Here is a 17,305-nt window from a genome sequence, read left to right as displayed (position 1 = left end):
AAAATGAACAAAGGGAGTTTACATTTACATTGGTAGGTGGTAAAGTTTAGCCATTTTCAAGTGAGGGGGGGATTGCGGGGATCTTATGTTTTCACTATTTTCAATTTCGCAATTTTCTGCTTTTTATTCCACTTCATGTTTTTTTTAAATTTAATTTAATTTAATTTAATTTAATTTAATTTTATTTTATTCTATTTTATTTGTTTTTATTTATTTATTTTATTTATTTATTTTTCCATTTTTTAATTTACTTTTTTAATTTATTTATTATAAGGCACTTTGTATCACAAAGTCCTGAAAAATGCTATACAAATAAAGTTTGATTGATTTATTGAATAATATTTTTCCAGCAATGCTGTCTCTTGTTTACCAAGTTTGTTAAGGAACATTGAAAACTGCAAACTTCTTCCCAAACTTCCACTGAGATCCTGATCCCTGCTTCCTTTTACCATTTTGTAATGTTCAAAGTCTTGTCATCAGAAGAGCTTTAAATCGCTTAGAGGTAGATTTCTTAGATATTGAATATGCAGCTCTCAAAATGTTAGAAAACTCACATTGAATTGTTGAAAAACCTGAGAAATTACACCTCAGATTGAAATAGTGATGTAATTGTAGATACCTGCCATTTTGTCCCTAAGACTTTCAAAGCGTTGTGTTGTATTTTTTGTGTAAATGAAAATTCTAAATCATCTTAACGTTGAATTTCTCTGGTAACATCTGACTGTTTGTCCTCAACAATGTGTCATAACAGTTGGTCCATAATTACAGATTGAGGGATGTTACTGGTGGGTTTAAAGACTCAAACCTCTCATTACAAAAATGACTGAACATCTCAGAGATCAGTGGAAAAAAAACACCATTCACTGTGGTCTATAGAAGTGGGTAAAGGTGATATGGTCAGATGAGTCATCCTCCGCTGTTTCTTGATGAGTGGATGAGTGAATGAGGTCTGCTACCTGAGCCTGTAGTGTGAGGAACAGGTGAGTCTGTTACTGTGAGGGTTGGTACGGGGGTTTGTGAGTAACTTTTGAGTATTTTGAGTTCACACAGATTCATTTTATGTAGGTTGTACGCCACATGAGCACATGGGAAATGATCAGACATAGAACACGTCTCATTTTCTTTACCGACCCCTGTTCCTCCATCCTGCTCCTGCTGGGTGCAGGGTAGTCCCTCCTCTCTCCTTAGCTCCTCTGTCTTAACGGCAGAGGTTTCTCCTCTCCTCTGACTCACGCTGACTCCTCACTCCACTCTGGCTGCTGTGTGTTAATGGAGAGCATCTGTCACCTGCCACGCTCCCAACCTGCCGCTGATAGAGTCACTCCTCTGTTGGAGAGTCATCACTGCTGATGATGATGATGATGCTCCCACTGAGGCGCAGCAGCAAACAGCCAGAGTCATTTAATCAAACACACATTCACATGATCAGCCTCAGTCCCCTGGTAGACGAAGTTCATTAGCTTGATTCTGCTGTAATGAGGAGCTGACATTAAAACATGATGCTGAGCTTCAGGGCACGCGTCCAAAGCTTTATTCAGAGAGATGTGCAGACTGTAAGACTTCCACATTTTGATTTAGAGATGAAGTCGCCAAAAAACAGCAACTAAAGACGTTAGTTCTTCTCTGCACCACGCTTTATTTCATCTGCACCCTCTTCTCATGCACCATCTTCTCTTCTTGGGTGTATTTTTGCACCAATCCAAGAATCATTTAGGATTAGGATTCACTAAATTTCATTTCTGAGGTTTGGGATAGACACACACATGTGTTAGCATCCACACAGCCTTCAGTGAGTAGGTTTCATGTTTGCTTTAACTGTTTGGGTTTTCAGCAACACGTTTCCATGACATTAAAAACCAGGCTATGATTTTATTTGACACTTGTCTGAGTGTTGAAGGATGGAAACAGATGATTTTATTTTGTTAAACTTTGCTTTAAAACACAGATATCAACACTATGTTTCATATTCTGTGATACCCAAGTTACAATATTATAAGTTATGAAGGGGTCAAAATTAAGATTGAAAAACTCCTCACACCTCCTCTTGGTACCAACAGGTACCAAGAGGATAAGAGGATATATATATATATATATATATATATATATATATATATATATATATATATATATATATATATATATATATATATATATATATATATATATATATATATATATTCATTCATATATATATATATATATATATATATATATATATATATATATATATATATATATATATATATATATATATATATATATATATATATATATATATATATATATATATATTTATTTATTTATATTTATATAAATGAATTAATGGATTTTAAATATATAATTTTATTCCATCTTCTATAACTATTTCTTTTCTATATTTTTTGGTATATTTGAATATTTTATATCTGTACTTTTTATTTATTTTTATTTTTATTTTTATTCCATCATGCATTTTCATTATTTTCTTGTTAATTCTTAGCATCAACACACTAAGACAAATTCCTTGTCTGTGCTAATGTACTGGGCAATAAACCTTAATTCTGATTGTGATATATATATATGGGAAATACAACATGTTAATATGTGCATGAGAAGCTTAGAATATATTATTTTCAGTTTGTTCTGAGAAACAAGTATTTTTGTGCAAATAGTAAAAAGTAGAAACAGAAAAAGGTTAAATCAAACAAGTTCCGACTTCTTTCTTCTCCTTTAAAAAAAGTTAATATGCAGCACATGCAGGTAAAAGTAAAAAGTCAACCTTCGTTTTTGTTTTTTGTGCATCAGCGACAGTAATTGTCTGACAATCCCTGTTTTGTTTTTTTGTTTTTTTAATGTTTGAAATAAAGTACTTTATTCAATTCAGTTAAAGGGGCTAGGGTTAACCTTAACCCTGAAGATGATTTTCTTCTTTAACTTCTCCTTCCTCCAATGTTTTGCATTTCACACTTCCACACATTGAGTCCAAAAACAAGTATGACTTGTTTATCTGTTCTGTGCTCCTGTCATTAAAAAACAAACCCTGGGCTTCTGTAACTACTTCCTGACTATCACGTGGTCACTACATGAACAGTCATGTTCACCAACTAATGTCACCTTCTTCAAAATGTCAGAGAAATTTTTAAACCCTTCAGTCGACTTCCTGGAGAAGAAAAAAGCATCATGAGCCCTAATTTGATCACAAATCATGGTCATGGAAAGGTGTTGAGCAACACCTCCAGAAACATGTCCTTTAACGTTCCCCGAGCAGCACTTGAGCCGCATCGACCCTGTGGGGTGCGACTTCGAAAGGTGAGGTCTGCAGCAGGCTGAGCTGAGTTATGGGGTTAATAAGGGGCCGAGCATTGATGTGCCACGACCACAAAGTGATGTGGACTCGCTCATTAATGCCAGGACGTGACAAACATCCTGACCAACAAAAATAATGAAAAATTCCTTTTTTCTGGGGAAAATCAATGTCTGAGGAGAACAGCTTGTTGTTCTGGTTTCATTCCCAGACAAATATATGGTCACTTTTATTGCTCCCAAAGAGTCCCTGCAAGAAATTTCAACACAGGTGAACAAAAGTGGCCAAAGATGTTAGTTTATAGGTCAAGGCTGAAAAAAGATTGCATTCAGAACAACTGGAGTCCTAACAGGGCCTCATCCTGTCAAGATTTATTACTTAAAAATAAAAATAAATAAATAAATAAATAAAAATCCTCAAATGAGTTGCAAGACTTTTAACCTTACTGCACAGTTTATTCTTATTGAAGTTAAAAAGAAAATATTAAAATTGCACAATTTTTTTTGGAGGGATGCAGCTCTGGTGCTGCTGTAATACCACCGTTCACCAGTAGTGGCAGCACTGAGCATGCTCCAGCAACACTCCAATTTAAAAAAACTTAAAAACCATAGCATTATGTGGTATTAACCAATCTGAATCAAGTATTTAGCACAGCCTTACCCAAAGAAATTGTCGCACGCTTTATTTTGCAGTTTTTTTCCTGGGTAAAAACAAAAACGAAATAACTTTTTATAGTCTCTGTGTTTTTGGTAAATTTGGTCGTTTGTCCAATCTTCCTAATTCCCTCAGCAGCAAAACAACACAGCCATTAGAAAGCAGAGCATGCATCTGTATTCTGTTTCCTGTCAGTGGTCCAGCAGAGGAGAACATTGTGTTTATTCGCACAATCACATGCAATCAGACAGAAACACTTGGCGATGATGCAGTATCAAATCAAACACTCTCACACCAACAGACGCAGCAATCAGAAAACATGAGAACATCTGAGAAAAAAAACAAAAACATAAAACATTCATACTGATGAAGCAGCTGTGTCAAAACCAATCAGTGTAAAAGGCTGTACTGGAAACCACCAGACAGCAGGATGCTTTCCCATCATGCTCTGTCGATGCTGAGTGTTCCCACAGGTAGGAGCTCTTCAGGCATAGCACGCGTGTGGATATGACCACAGATTGAGTCATCGGAGGGGGTCAGGGAGCTGAGAGACAACGGGGAATGTAAGATGAAGCGCACAGTCCTGAGGTGTTTCTGCTTCAGTTGCATTTATCAAACCTGAGCAGAAGACTTAAAGGTTGATTTATTTATTTTATTTATTGTTTATTTATTGTTTATTTTATTATTTATTTTATTTATTATTTTATTTTTTATTTTATTTATTAATTTATTAATTATTTTATTAATTCATTTATTAATTTATTGATTTATTATTTTTATTTATTTATTCATTTATTATCATATTTATTTATTCAATAATTATTTTTATTTGTATTGATTTATTTATCAATGTATTTATTTATTTTTGTTTAATCATTTACTTTAATTGCAATTAAAATTAAAATCATTTTATTTTATTTTATTATTTAATTAATTAATTAATTAAAATAATTGCAATTACATATTTGCAGTTACATTGTACTTGTTGTACTTGACAAATAGAGTTCTATTCTTTTCTATTCTATTCTAATTTATTGTTTGTTTGAAATAAAGGGGTTTCAACCTCTAATGTCATATGTGATTTAGTAGAAGCTATTCCCACAGGATGAAAAAGTAAGGCAAACTCAAAGTGGAAAAAAATGCATTTCCCCAAATGACCACTAGGGGCTGTCTCAAAGAGTGTGTCACCACCATAGAGCGCCATATTAAAAGCCCAACTTTAAAGTCCTGTTCACATTCTGGTGTTACAAAGTAAATTAGAAGAAAATGAAACATACAAAGAAAGCTACGACCAGCTTTTGTTACAGGGCCCAAATACTTAGTTTGAAAATAAATCCTGCCCATCCCACGTCTCTAAGACGTAAACAAATTTTATTCACACCTGCTCTTAATCTTAAAAAATTAATCAACGTCATTTTGAACTGGCACTGGTGTGATGAAACTATTCAAACTTCCAACCAGTATCATTTTACTTGGCTTATTTGTGACTCACATGGAGCCTTGAGGATGGTGCTAATTGTAAATCAGGTTAACCAGACAGAGGTAGTTAACCACAGAGGGGAGACTGATGCTCCTCATTAACTTTCAGGCCCTTGAAAGATGTTGACCAGAGCAAAATGTTACACTAAGTGGTCTCAATCTGTCGCTCACATTCACAGAATTATTAAAAGTTTCAGCCCTTGGTGTGTTATCATCCAGTCTGTTGGCGTTGAACCATATTGCTAATTGGAAAAATGTTGAACAGACTTCACGTGGCACCCAAACAGCATGTTTTATGATGATATTTTCAGGTTATTATGAAAGCTCCTGATTATGGGTCACTCAGGAGTTGCTAATTAGTTCACGGATATCTGCGAGAGCAAAAGTTTTCTTTCAATCAGAGTTTTGGTCACTAGAGATCAGTGAATATTAACGGTTCATTCGGTGACAGTCTGAATTAAAACCATAATTGAAAATTGTGCCATCAACACAAAATAAATCCTTAAACTGTGAAGTTATTTAAGGTGTTTTAAAGAAAATAAAGACAGTTGTTTTTCTGATCCAGCTTGTTTGTACTCCTGGTTGTGTAAGTGCCCTCAAAAGCAGTGCGCCCATCTTTTAAAGAATGAGAAAGTGACGAAGCTATTACCCTCCATGTCTGGGGCTCAATGACTGTGATTTCCTTTGCTGTTTCACAGACCAATCACCACGATGGCGTGTGATGATTACCAGCTCCTCAAACAGGCCGAGGAGCTTCAAGAGTCAACAGGGTCTGCGTTTATTGCTTTCTTTAAGTCGCCATCACAAGCCAGAGATGCTCGATCTACAAGCTGAGGAGTTATTTTGGTGGAAGACATTTGGGGCTAAAAATAGAGAATCTGAAATGGTTATAAACCAAATTCCTCCATATTTGATTTGATAAAACAAAGAATGATACAGATGCTTCTGAAGCTACTGTAGCTTCTTCCATCGTGCACATTAAAGCAGAGCTCAGAGACAAACTATCCAGTCACAGGAAGTCAATCTCACACTTTTCATCCAAAGGTCAGGCTCTAATTTGAAACATGTGTCAATGTCAGGGAACTGTGATTCCTGATGAGTCTGTGTCTACCTGATCCGAGCAGCTAATCCCCGTCCACAAACAACCTAACAGATCTGTTACCTGATCAGGTAAATAAAACAGGTGAAACAAATGTAAAAATGGACACATTCTTTATTCATGTAGACTGATTTTAGACAGATAGTCCATATGAATCAGTCTGTGGTGGGCCACAGCTGAAACCTCATACATCAGTTTATCTCTTTAATTAATTCTCTTAATGGCTGGATTAAATGTCTACAGAATAAACAGACAAACATGATACAAAGAGCGCGACAAGGTGCACAGGTAGGTTTTGACACTGTGTGCACAGGATAATGTGTGAAAAACTTGTTCCCAGTTAAAAAAGATTTTCCCTTTTTGAGGCCTTTCTTTTTTATGATTGGTAGTATTTAAATTTAATTGTGTTTTAATTTTCAGATTTTTCTTTTCCGCAAAACCTTCCACCTGCTTTTGTTATTTTTTGTTTGTATTTTCATTCTTGTTGAGAGTTATTTTTATTTATTGATTGATTTTATTTTATTTTATTATATTTTTATTTAACTTAATTTTCTTTAATTTAATCTTATTTAATTTAATCTAATTAATTAAAAATAATTTAATTTAATTTAATTTAATCTAATTTAATTTAATTTAATTTAATTTAATTTAATTTAATTTAATAAACCATTTTTCCAGAGCTTTCTTTTTTTTATGATTAGTTGTATTTACATTATATTGTTTTAATTTTCTGATTTTTTTTTTTTTTTGCAAAATCTTCCACCTGCTTTTGTTAGTTTTTGTTTGAATTTTCATTCGTTTGTTTTAATTTATTTAATTTTCTCTATTTCACTTTCTCTATATCTACTTTACTAATTTTTTTTAGTTATTTAATCTAATTTAATTTAATCTAATTAACTAAAAATAATCTAATTCAATTTAATTTAATTTAATTTAATTTAATTTAATTTAATTTAATTTAATAAACCATTTTTTCCAGAGCTTCTAAAGCCTGAGTGTTAATTATTGTGGTTAAAGCTCTAGAAAATTCTTTGTAGCTTGTTTTTAAAAATGAGATCAGTTAAGACTTCAGTGAAATCTGGATGCTACAGCTGCAGCAGCTGAATTATTAATGTACCTTTCATAATGGCTGTTATTGTTATTGTGTTATTGTTCTCTATTAGTCATATTATCCGTATCTACCTATGTGACATCATCGCACAGGTCGTACCACTTGTTAAAAATTCAGCCCAGTATTCCCAGTGCACTTTGATTCCTGGAAACCAGTAACGCATGTGTGTGTGTGTGTGTGTGTGTGTGTGTGTGTGTGTGTGTGTGTGTGTGTGTGTGTGTGTGTGTGTGTGTGTGTGTGTGTGGAGGGGTGAGTGTGTAGGAGGGTGCGTTGGATTTGCGTAAGTGTGTGTGCTGGTGGGCTCAGAGGTTGATTTGTCACCTCTGCGTATTGGAGGTTGTGCGCTTTTTAAACAGTGCGGCCAGAGGGCAAAACATCCAGACCACACAGCTGGTTAACCTCACACACACTGGCGAGGAGAGCCGAGCCGAGCCGAGCCGAACCAAGCCGAACCAAGCAGAGGAGTTAAAGCAAAAAGGATCAGAGAGTCATGAGCCTGCCAAGTGTACGACAACTTTTCCTGCTTTGTTTACTCTGGTTTGTTGGATCTTTACGCTCAGCAGGTGAGTGGATTTATTCACACTGTAGCTGAAAGAATGTTGTTTGATGTTTTTGTTCGTTCTTTTGGCGCGAAACTGTATGTTTTTGTTTATTTATTATGTAAAATGATAAAAAATAAAATAAAACAGGCCTACTATTTTGTCCTTTAATAGGCGACAGATTTTTCCTATAGCTGTCTGAAATAATTCAAATACACCCTCCCTGAAAAACATCTGTACTGTCAGCATCTTGTAGATGTTAACAATATTTTAAGTTTAACAAATCTCATATAGTCTAGTTATTACGAAGCTGAATTAAGGTTCAAATTTGACGTTAGAGACAGAATACTTATAATAATAAAAAATAAAAATAAAAAAACCACAAAAAAAAACAAAAATACAAAAAAATAAAAATAAAAAAAGCCCTTTTAATTCATAAATAATGTCAATATGCTTTTGAATGTTAAGACTCTGACCCTATTTATTCATACCATGTAATACTACCTTAAAGAATTGATCCCCCAACTTGTTTCAAAGGCTGATAAGAAGCACAAACACAGACTAAACACAAAATAAATAGTTTTATTAATGATCTTCCAACTACAACAGGCAGGTGTTTGCTGTTGAACTAGTTATTGCTTCTGTTTTAATCCTAAAAATGACTTTAATGAGGAGAACATTGGGTTTAAAGAAGATGTCAGGTGTATATTTTGCTTGAGAAAGACCCTTCAAATAGACACCGTGTACAAGGACTAAGTCAGAGTTTCTGTATCATGAGGAGAAACTGAAACGATGGTGGAGGCGGATTATTGGAAAGCCTCTCAGGAGGACGAGCTGCTGCCATGTGGAGAGATTTAAGCTGTGATATGATGCAGAAATCCACAGATGTGAAGTTAATTGAAGAATAACTTTGATCTCATGGAAAATTCTTCACAGCTCTTATTATAAAAGCACCTTAAAGCCTCTGTAAGGATCTTTTTGATGAGATGTGCGCCCCCCAAAGACAAAACAATTACCTTTAAACAGTGAAAAAAAATCACCCACTGTGCATCTTTTGCCTGAACCATGCAGGAATAAACGTCTCTCTCTGCAGCACGCCATCACTTAGTCTGCTGCAGTCTCTGACATTAACAAGAAGAGAAATGATCAGTTTTGTTGCTCTTGCTTTTATTCTTCATGTGCAGCACATTTTGACCTGTTTATATTACCTTAAGTCTGTTTCATTGCAAAAAAAAATGTACCACTGTGACAGTTTTTTGTAAATAAATTTTTCCCTTTGATCAGATGTACACAGATTTAATTTCTCATGTTTGATCTTCACTTAGATTCCAGTCCGTATGATCAGTGGGATGATGGCATAGCACTAAGAAAGGTAAGGAAATAACACGTTTACATCTCCACACTGCACCACTCAGACTCACAGACAAATTATTTGTTCGCTGAAAACACTCACACACACTCACACACATTCACAGCGGTGGATAATGTGTCGTTTCATGTTCATCAGTGCTGAGGTGTGTGTTGTGTGTTGTCTATAAAAACAAACTCAAAACCTACCTTTATAGTCGAGCTTTTACCTGATTTACCTTTTAGTGTTTTATTTATTTTAAGTACAGACCACTTTTTATTTTATCTTGTCTTTTTTATTTATTTATTTTATTTTTTATTTAATTTATTTTTTTATCTTTTCTTTTTAAAATCTTGTATATTTTCCGTATTTTATTCTCTAGTTTTCCTGTTTTAATCTTCATTTATTTATCATTATATATGTTTATTTTAACTTAATTTCAAGTATTTTTTATTCTTAATTCTCAAAAATCATTTTCTTATTTTATATTATGATATATTTAATTTTATACTGTTTTACCTTACCGCCAGTGTTTTCTAATTTTTAAACCTTTAAGACGGCGTTTCCTCAGTACGTACTGGGTACAGCAGTGTGCTTTATTATTGTCTTTTATTTATGTTGCTTTTTATTAACACTATGTATGGGTTGCTGTGTGGGTGGGTGGGTGTGGGGTATAATTCTTTTATTTAATTCTAAATGTATCTGTTTGTAAAGCACTTTGTGCTACATTCTATCTGTATGAAAAGTGCTATATAATTAAATTTTGATTGATTGTATTCCTGCAGGTGCGAGGCAGCCAGAGTGGTGATTACAGCGACGTTTTGTTGGGGAATGATAATGAGGTGAGTGTAAAAACCAAATGAAATTAAGATTCATTTAGAATAATACAATATTATTCCTTTTTAATTAACTTTATTTGTTAAAATGTGATGTTTTCCAGATGAAATCATTTTTTTACACTTTGCTACTGATCATATTTTTCATCCTCTTATTGTCTCACAGGAGCAGGTCCAGAATGTATTTAAGCGAGTAAGTTTCAACCTTAAACTTCTAATTTGTTTACATTTGTTTAAATTATGATATCTTTTTCTGAAACATGTAACCAACCTCCTGATTTTTCTCTCTTCAGTTCCTGTTTCATTACTCTAAAGCTCGCAACTCAGTGGGACCTGTGCAGCAGGTGGAGGTGAGCAGAAACACACACAAACCACTCATAGTGTTGAAATCTTCCAGCCTGAAGAAAGACAGACGACATGTTGGCTCATTATTTCATCTTCTGTTGATTCCTCTCAAAGCGAACTCTCCTTCTTTCCTCCCACAGACTCACTCAGTTCATCCTTTGATGCGACTTTCCCCCAAACTGTCCAAGAGGAAAAATAAGAAAGTTCTACTTTTGGTAAGAAATGTTAAGATACTTACTCGTACTGAACTTCAAGCTGTAAAAGTTTCAGCTCTCACAGAAGACGAGGAACAGTCAGGAAAACAAAAATATGCAAAAAAACACGCCGTCTCTTTAAGGCTCCCACTCCCATAACCCCCTTACCTCTGATTGGTCAGCCCTACCAAGGCTCGCACCTTCAACACGTCATAAGCCAGTCAGGATTCAGTGATTTCTACAACAAATGAATGTCTAGAGGTTTGAAAATCTGCACACATTTAGTCTGAACATCCATGATTATAACATGAGAAAGCTGAATACCCCCTCTTTAAAAATAAAAGATCTGTTAAACCAGCTTTAAACAGCAGCGATAAGGAATCCAGTGTTAATTCAATTACCTTAAATCACTGTTTCCAGTTCAATTAACTGTGGCCACTGACCTCTCTTTTCTCCCTAATGAAACAGAAGATTCGTGGTCTGCCTGAGGGGATGTTGTAGAAGAAAAGGCAACAAACCCGAGAGAAGAATCCACGGTTAGGAGAAGACGAGCAGGCAGCACTGTGAACCTAACAACGACACCAACAGGTGGAGCAACACGTCTCTGAAGAAAACAAACTACTGCACAGATGGGAAAAAGATCTGCCTCTGCTCCCACGCGTCTTCCTGCTTCCATCGTCGACGGGAGCCGCCCCCAAGACCAAATTTGGCCTGTTGGCACCGCTGTGTTAGACACGGGTGTCAAAAAAGCATTGAGGCACTTAAAACCACCAAAAACATGCACACTTAGGAAAAACACGGGCACTTACTGATGTGGCAAAGAGGTGAACTCACATTTAATTGAACAGATTTAAACATGTATATTTGTGACATAATTATCAAGGTGTACAATAAAAAAGTTTAAATTTGTCTGATGGAGTTTCATTAAATAAAAAAGAGTGACCGTTTGGCTGCTCCCCCTTTTTTCCACAGAGGGTTCAGATGGCAACAGGGTTTGGTTTTTCCTGCAGAAAGTCCAGGTTCTCTGGAGCAGGACTGATGGCGTCCCTGCTCAAACCGTCAAATATTTTTTAGGAAGGAATTCCTGTTCTGGAGTGGCAGACTTTTTTTAATAGTCATCGTCCTCAGAGTCACTGTCCTTTCGTGTCGGCATCGAACATCTGATCGACGTCATGAGCTTGTCTTCAATTTGCTTCCTAGGGTTTTCTTCCAGGTCTGTCTTCACAGCCCCGGTCTCTGATAACCTCCACTCCAGCTCTGAAGGAGACAGAAAAAAACATCAGGAAGTACATCAAACAGACAGGAAGTGTCTGTTTTTATCGATTTAAAGTAGTGTAATGGTGAAATTCTACCTTCAACTTTCAGGTTCATGCCCCCAAACACCAGCGGCCCAATGAACTGGCCCTTCATCTCTCCCTCGAAGTAGACAAAGATGGTGGGCAGGTTGCGGTCGGGGTAGTTGGGGATGCAGGTGGTGGAGATGGATTTGAGGAACTTTGTCTGAGGAAACTTCTTGGCTAACACGCTCAGGTGCTGGTTGATGAGAGTGCACAGAGGGATGCTGGGAAAAAGAGAGTCAGATATCAATCATCAGACATACTTGAAATAATGATGTAAACAAAATACGACATATTTCTTGAAGTTTAAGCTTTATTGCATGACGTACCCCTGCTTGTAGAGGTGCAGAATCACCCAGATGCCGTCTCCGGCCTTGTTGACCTCCTTGACGTAATCCTGCCCAGAGATTTCCATCACCTCACCGAACACGTTCTTTATCTGACTCGCCTTCCACTCTGCAATCCTCTTCTGTCTGCAAGGACACACATCTCATATCAGGGTGTATTCACAGTGACTGAAAGTGCATGTCAGATGTTTTAGGGGAGGCTCAAGTATTCCTGAGTAAAACATTAGGTGATTTATAGTTGATAGGCTCATTATGGTGTGCATAATCTCCACCAACCTGTACATCTCAATGGCAGCTTCGTCCTCTTCACCAAACTCATCTTCATTCTCCTCCAGTTCATCCAGTGTCATGTCCTCGTATGTTTTAACTTTAAAAAAAAAACAAACAGTCAAATATATCACCCTACAGGGTATATGCAGAAATCCTGAGGTTAAATTCATTACCTTTTTAAGACATTTATAAAAACCTTTCAAAAAGTCTTTATCGAGACTTTGAGCTGTTGTTAGCAAACAATCTTTGACGGTTGTAGTTTGCATTTTATCATAAATTAGGTAAGCTGAGAGGGAATAAAGCTGAAAGAATAAATGAAACTAAAGGCAGGTTAATTAGCATTAACATTCCCACAACAAGTAACAGTATTTTAAGGCCAACTTGCAGAAAAAAAACAAAAATTTATTTCATCATTGTCAAAATTTAGGACATGTGCTTGAGGTTGTGTTATTTGCTTTCTATCAGTGCTACATACGGACGGCTACTAAACTCCTGTACAAACTGAGTGTGTCACATTAGCCTACGGATTATAGCGCTACGTGTAGCCAGCGCCTCACAAAATTACAACTTTGCTTGTTGTCACGGCTCAAACAACAGCGCTATGTAACAGTATTGATAAGTAACTTATCTCATCACGTTGTATCCAGTTAAAAGGTGATTTGAACAAAGAAAATTTGTTCCAAAACAACTGAGATCAGGGGAAGCTTTCTCTAAATCGAAAGGATCCAAAATCCCAGGTCCTCAAAAGTCCAAGAAATTTTCTCAGGAGGCTTGAGAAACTCTTATGATCTAGACAGAAATACTTTGAGATGCTAAAACTTTTTCTAGATCCTCTGGTTTGTGATGAGTGTGACGAGCAGAATGATCGTCCAATCACCAGGTGTGGTTATATTTTAAGGATCAGAACCTAAAAACATTTTTGAACCAGATGGACTATTTCCGTGGCGGATATATGGAACTGTTTGTCTGGCGTGTCAGGTTAGTTTGTAAGAGACGCAAGGAGGAAAATAAATATTCATACGTTTGGAGTCAAAGCTTGAATACCAATGAAATTTAATACCTCATAACATTACGATTGAGACTTTTTAATACTTTTCAAGGGCCTTTATTTTCCCACAACTGATTTATCAAATTTTAATACTTTTTAAGACCCCGCAGACACCCTGCCCTAATAATTAGAGGAAAACTACCACATAGTCCCAATGTTAAGGTATATTTCAAAACATCTCTCTTACCGACAGACTGCTGTTGGAGTGCCAGCTCCTCCTCTTCATCCTCTTTGGGAACCTCTTTTGGAGGAAGAATACCTTTTTTCCTCAGGATGTCATTCCACTCTGTGTCTTCATTTGGGTCCTGGGGAAACCAAAACAAGTTCAGGTACTCAAAATTCCTCTTATGTATCATCATGTATTTCTGTTTTAGCCCAAGAATCAGGTGCTTGTTATAAGAATTTAGATTCAACATTTTACTCTTTGTGGACACAAGCTCCATATAAAACATTATTATTTGTGTTCATTTGACAGTGTTTTGGGGGAAATATCTGGGTTGCTTTGCCCATTCCATAAAAGATATTCAAGTTATACACTACAACATTTCCTTTATTCACAGAAAATAAGATGGAAACGTCAAAACACATTTTAACTGAGTTTTCTAACTGGACGTGGAAAGAGGACTCCACATAAACTGGGTTAGGTCCTCATTATTTCACACTTTCTGAGCTCTTGTTTATTAGTTAAATACTTTATAATGTTGGTAAATATGCTAAAAAAGTCTTTCTCATCATCGATTTGATAAATTTGATAATTTTTGTTATGAATATCCATTGTTTCAGTACTTCCTCTATCTACAGTCAGGTCGGTGAGGACTTTTTATGAAATTTCCATGTGAAAGCTGAGTTATTGTGAAAATTTTTCCTTCTCCTGGTCGATATTTTATCATTCTGTAACAGCTTGTTTCACTTAAATAAATTTTACTCTGAATTTCTTTTCATTTCTGGAGTGAAAATCACAGATGGCTAACAGTTAAGCTAACATTTTAACGCCCTGTTGCTTTACTATCCCACTTTAAAGCTTTTAAAACGCGATTTTATTAAACAACAATAAAGAAATTAATGGATATTGAACAAATTCATCCAAATAAATCAAAATATAACGTTGATAAGTCCAATTAAACGTTACTTACCTGCATTTTGTCTGATTTTATCCTCCTCTGAAATCACACCACTGCTCCTCTCCCAGACACGGAAACAGAAGGAGCGTCCACGAGACGAGTCCGACTGGAAACAGAGACCGATGACTTTGTTACACAATAATAAAAGAGTCAAAATAACCTAAATTTATTAACTTTATATTTATATGATTTTAGGCGATACTTTTGACCCGTTTACAAGATGTGAAAACTTGGTAATGTACGATTAGAAACGCGCGGAACTTACGCTCTATCAGGAGGACAATAATAAAAGAGCCACCAACTTCCGTCTGACGCTCATTGTGACCATATAAGGAGTTGTAGTGCAGAATTCCATTTGTGGAAACCCAACAGGTGGTGACATACGCACACACATACACAAACACATGCTTTCTCACGTCATCACGCTCATACACAGTGTCAGTTAATACTGTAAATAAAAAGAAAATATAAAAACATAAATATCGATTTTTATTGTATTTCCCCCTAATCGTGGTCATCTTATGTGACATTTCTGTTACAAAGCAAACTATAGTCACAGTTTTGTGTTATATAAACCCTACACATTTATAATTTATCTAAATAAGACTGTTTTTTTTGTATATTATGCCTGTTTTGAACAAAAAACATAGCATAGTGGGTGGAATATATTGAAATTAAACTAGATATAGAACATATTTTTTTAACAATAAACACATAAACAAATAAATAAATAAATTTCCAATTATTCATTTACTACAATAGTCACCAAATAGGATAAAGTAACAAAATACTGTCAGTAAGTAGTGAAAAAAACATCAAAAGCTTGTGAGAGATGAATTGACACAACAAACTCAGAACAATGGGATTAATATTTATGAATATAAATTTGTTTGAATACAGAAGCTAAAAGCACAGTCTCCAGCTGAATTTGGTGTGATATCTCTACCTGATTTATGCCTCCTGTCGTTACACTTACTCTTTTTCCTTTCCTGCTTTCAAGCGGCTATTATGGGTTGTTTAAGTGTATGTTTCTTGCTGGTCTGACCCTTTCCAGCTTTCTTTCCTAAACTTATGCACCTACCTTTGGCGTTACAGGATCATATTGTCTCAGAGTCAAAGACATAGTGTTAGGTTGAAGGGCTCTCACACTGCACACCTGAGGGTTGTGACCAGGTCATGTTGGTCAAAGGGAGCAGGATTTAAAACCATATAATTTAATCATCTATCATGATAAATACCACAGGTTCAGTCTGAAGATCTAAGCTGTATTCAGTGTATTTTTCTTCAAGTGAATCATTCACAAATTCATGAATGAATCACAGATTAATCCTTTGCATGATAATAAACCTACTGAGCACCTTGACGTCGTCAGCCAAACAGCCAATCACAGCAGAGCTAGTGGCTCTCGACCGGAACTGGCGGAAGGGAAAGTTGTTGAAATGCGGAAGAGAAATAATAAAGAGAAGAGCTCTCACTCTGTCACAGTTTTTCAAGAACGACACTTTTAATATTTGTTGATTCTTTTTTCTTCTTCTGTAGAATGAAGCAGTTACAATTTAACAGACGAGTCTTTTTGTTCGGTTATTTTAAGTTAGTTCAGAGATATCTTTAAGAAAATTGTATTTATTTTTGTCACAATCTAACAAACTAGTTTTGGACTTCAATTTATGAATTTATGAATATTTTTTTAAAATAATTATAAGTAAATAACTGTTAGATGAGCAGTATCGTAATTGGATAAGGCAGGGGTACATTTCAGATGATGGTTTATAAGATTTGTATTGTACACTTACATATATATATATTGTATTTTTGGCGATTTCATAACTTACCAGTTATCATTAAATGATGGCAGAGAAAAAAATGTCCATACTTGTTATATAAGCTGGATTTCCATAAATTTAGAGTATAGAGTTGATCTTTCAAGATATTAATTTATTAAACTCCAAGTTGTTTATATGTTTTAGTTCGTTTCTTAAAAAGCTTGATCAATAAAATGGGGCTAAATATAAATGTAAATATAAATAGTATATATTTTTTTCTATAAAAGAGAAAAGCAAAACTCCCAGACAAAATGTATCCAAGCTACTCGAAGAAAACAACATGTTTTTTTTTTCCTGATGTATGAACTATTGAGTAGAACTGATTGCTGAATTCTATCTTTCCTAAAATAACATGTATGTTTCTTCAAACATGATTTTTTTTTTCAGTTTTTATTTCGACAATTGGTCAAATGAGTAAAATTATTGTTATATAACTTATTATGATATAATATATGACAAAACATGTTTCCT

At 35.1% G+C, this 17,305-nt stretch overlaps 2 protein-coding genes across 2 annotated transcripts; one reads left to right on the top strand and one right to left on the bottom strand.

Moving 5' to 3' along the window:
- Positions 1-8,024: 8,024 nt before the first annotated feature.
- On the top strand, positions 8,025-11,606 carry nms (neuromedin S). Its single transcript, XM_074694977.1, has 7 exons — positions 8,025-8,189; positions 9,491-9,537; positions 10,299-10,355; positions 10,516-10,542; positions 10,643-10,699; positions 10,835-10,909; positions 11,357-11,606. Exons 1-7 carry the CDS (start codon positions 8,117-8,119, stop codon positions 11,387-11,389), a joined length of 369 nt encoding a protein of 122 aa, XP_074551078.1. The 5' UTR covers positions 8,025-8,116; the 3' UTR covers positions 11,390-11,606.
- Positions 11,607-11,685: 79 nt separating this feature from the next.
- pdcl3 (phosducin-like 3) lies at positions 11,686-15,135 on the bottom strand. Its single transcript, XM_074694975.1, has 6 exons — positions 15,024-15,135; positions 14,078-14,195; positions 12,849-12,939; positions 12,555-12,698; positions 12,241-12,449; positions 11,686-12,145 (listed from the first exon to the last, which is right to left on the bottom strand). The coding sequence occupies exons 1-6, from the start codon at positions 15,027-15,029 to the stop codon at positions 11,997-11,999; spliced, it is 717 nt and encodes a 238-aa protein (XP_074551076.1). The 5' UTR covers positions 15,030-15,135; the 3' UTR covers positions 11,686-11,996.
- Positions 15,136-17,305: the final 2,170 nt, after the last annotated feature.

This window comes from Halichoeres trimaculatus, unplaced genomic scaffold (genome assembly GCF_033239565.1).
Source record: "Halichoeres trimaculatus isolate MK-OKI-2021-1 unplaced genomic scaffold, fHalTri1.1 fHalTri1_scaffold_19, whole genome shotgun sequence".
NCBI lineage: Eukaryota > Metazoa > Chordata > Actinopteri > Labriformes > Labridae > Halichoeres > Halichoeres trimaculatus.
The sequence above is the reverse complement of the archived record's forward strand: the minus strand, read 5'-3'. Positions and strand labels throughout refer to the sequence as shown.

Bases quoted from the DNA above. Each gene is read 5' to 3' on its own strand.
- nms (XM_074694977.1), top strand. From the start codon at position 8,117: ATGAGCCTGCCAAGTGTACGACAACTTTTCCTGCTTTGTTTACTCTGG. The intron at 10,543-10,642 runs GTAAGTTTCAAC...TTCTCTCTTCAG, and splicing joins TCCAGAATGTATTTAAGCGA to TTCCTGTTTCATTACTCTAA. The intron at 10,700-10,834 runs GTGAGCAGAAAC...TTCCTCCCACAG, and splicing joins GACCTGTGCAGCAGGTGGAG to ACTCACTCAGTTCATCCTTT.
- pdcl3 (XM_074694975.1), bottom strand. The intron at 12,940-14,077 runs GTAAGAGAGATG...TTTTTTTTAAAG, and splicing joins ACTCCAACAGCAGTCTGTCG to TTAAAACATACGAGGACATG. The intron at 12,450-12,554 runs GTACGTCATGCA...TCTTTTTCCCAG, and splicing joins CTGCACCTCTACAAGCAGGG to CATCCCTCTGTGCACTCTCA.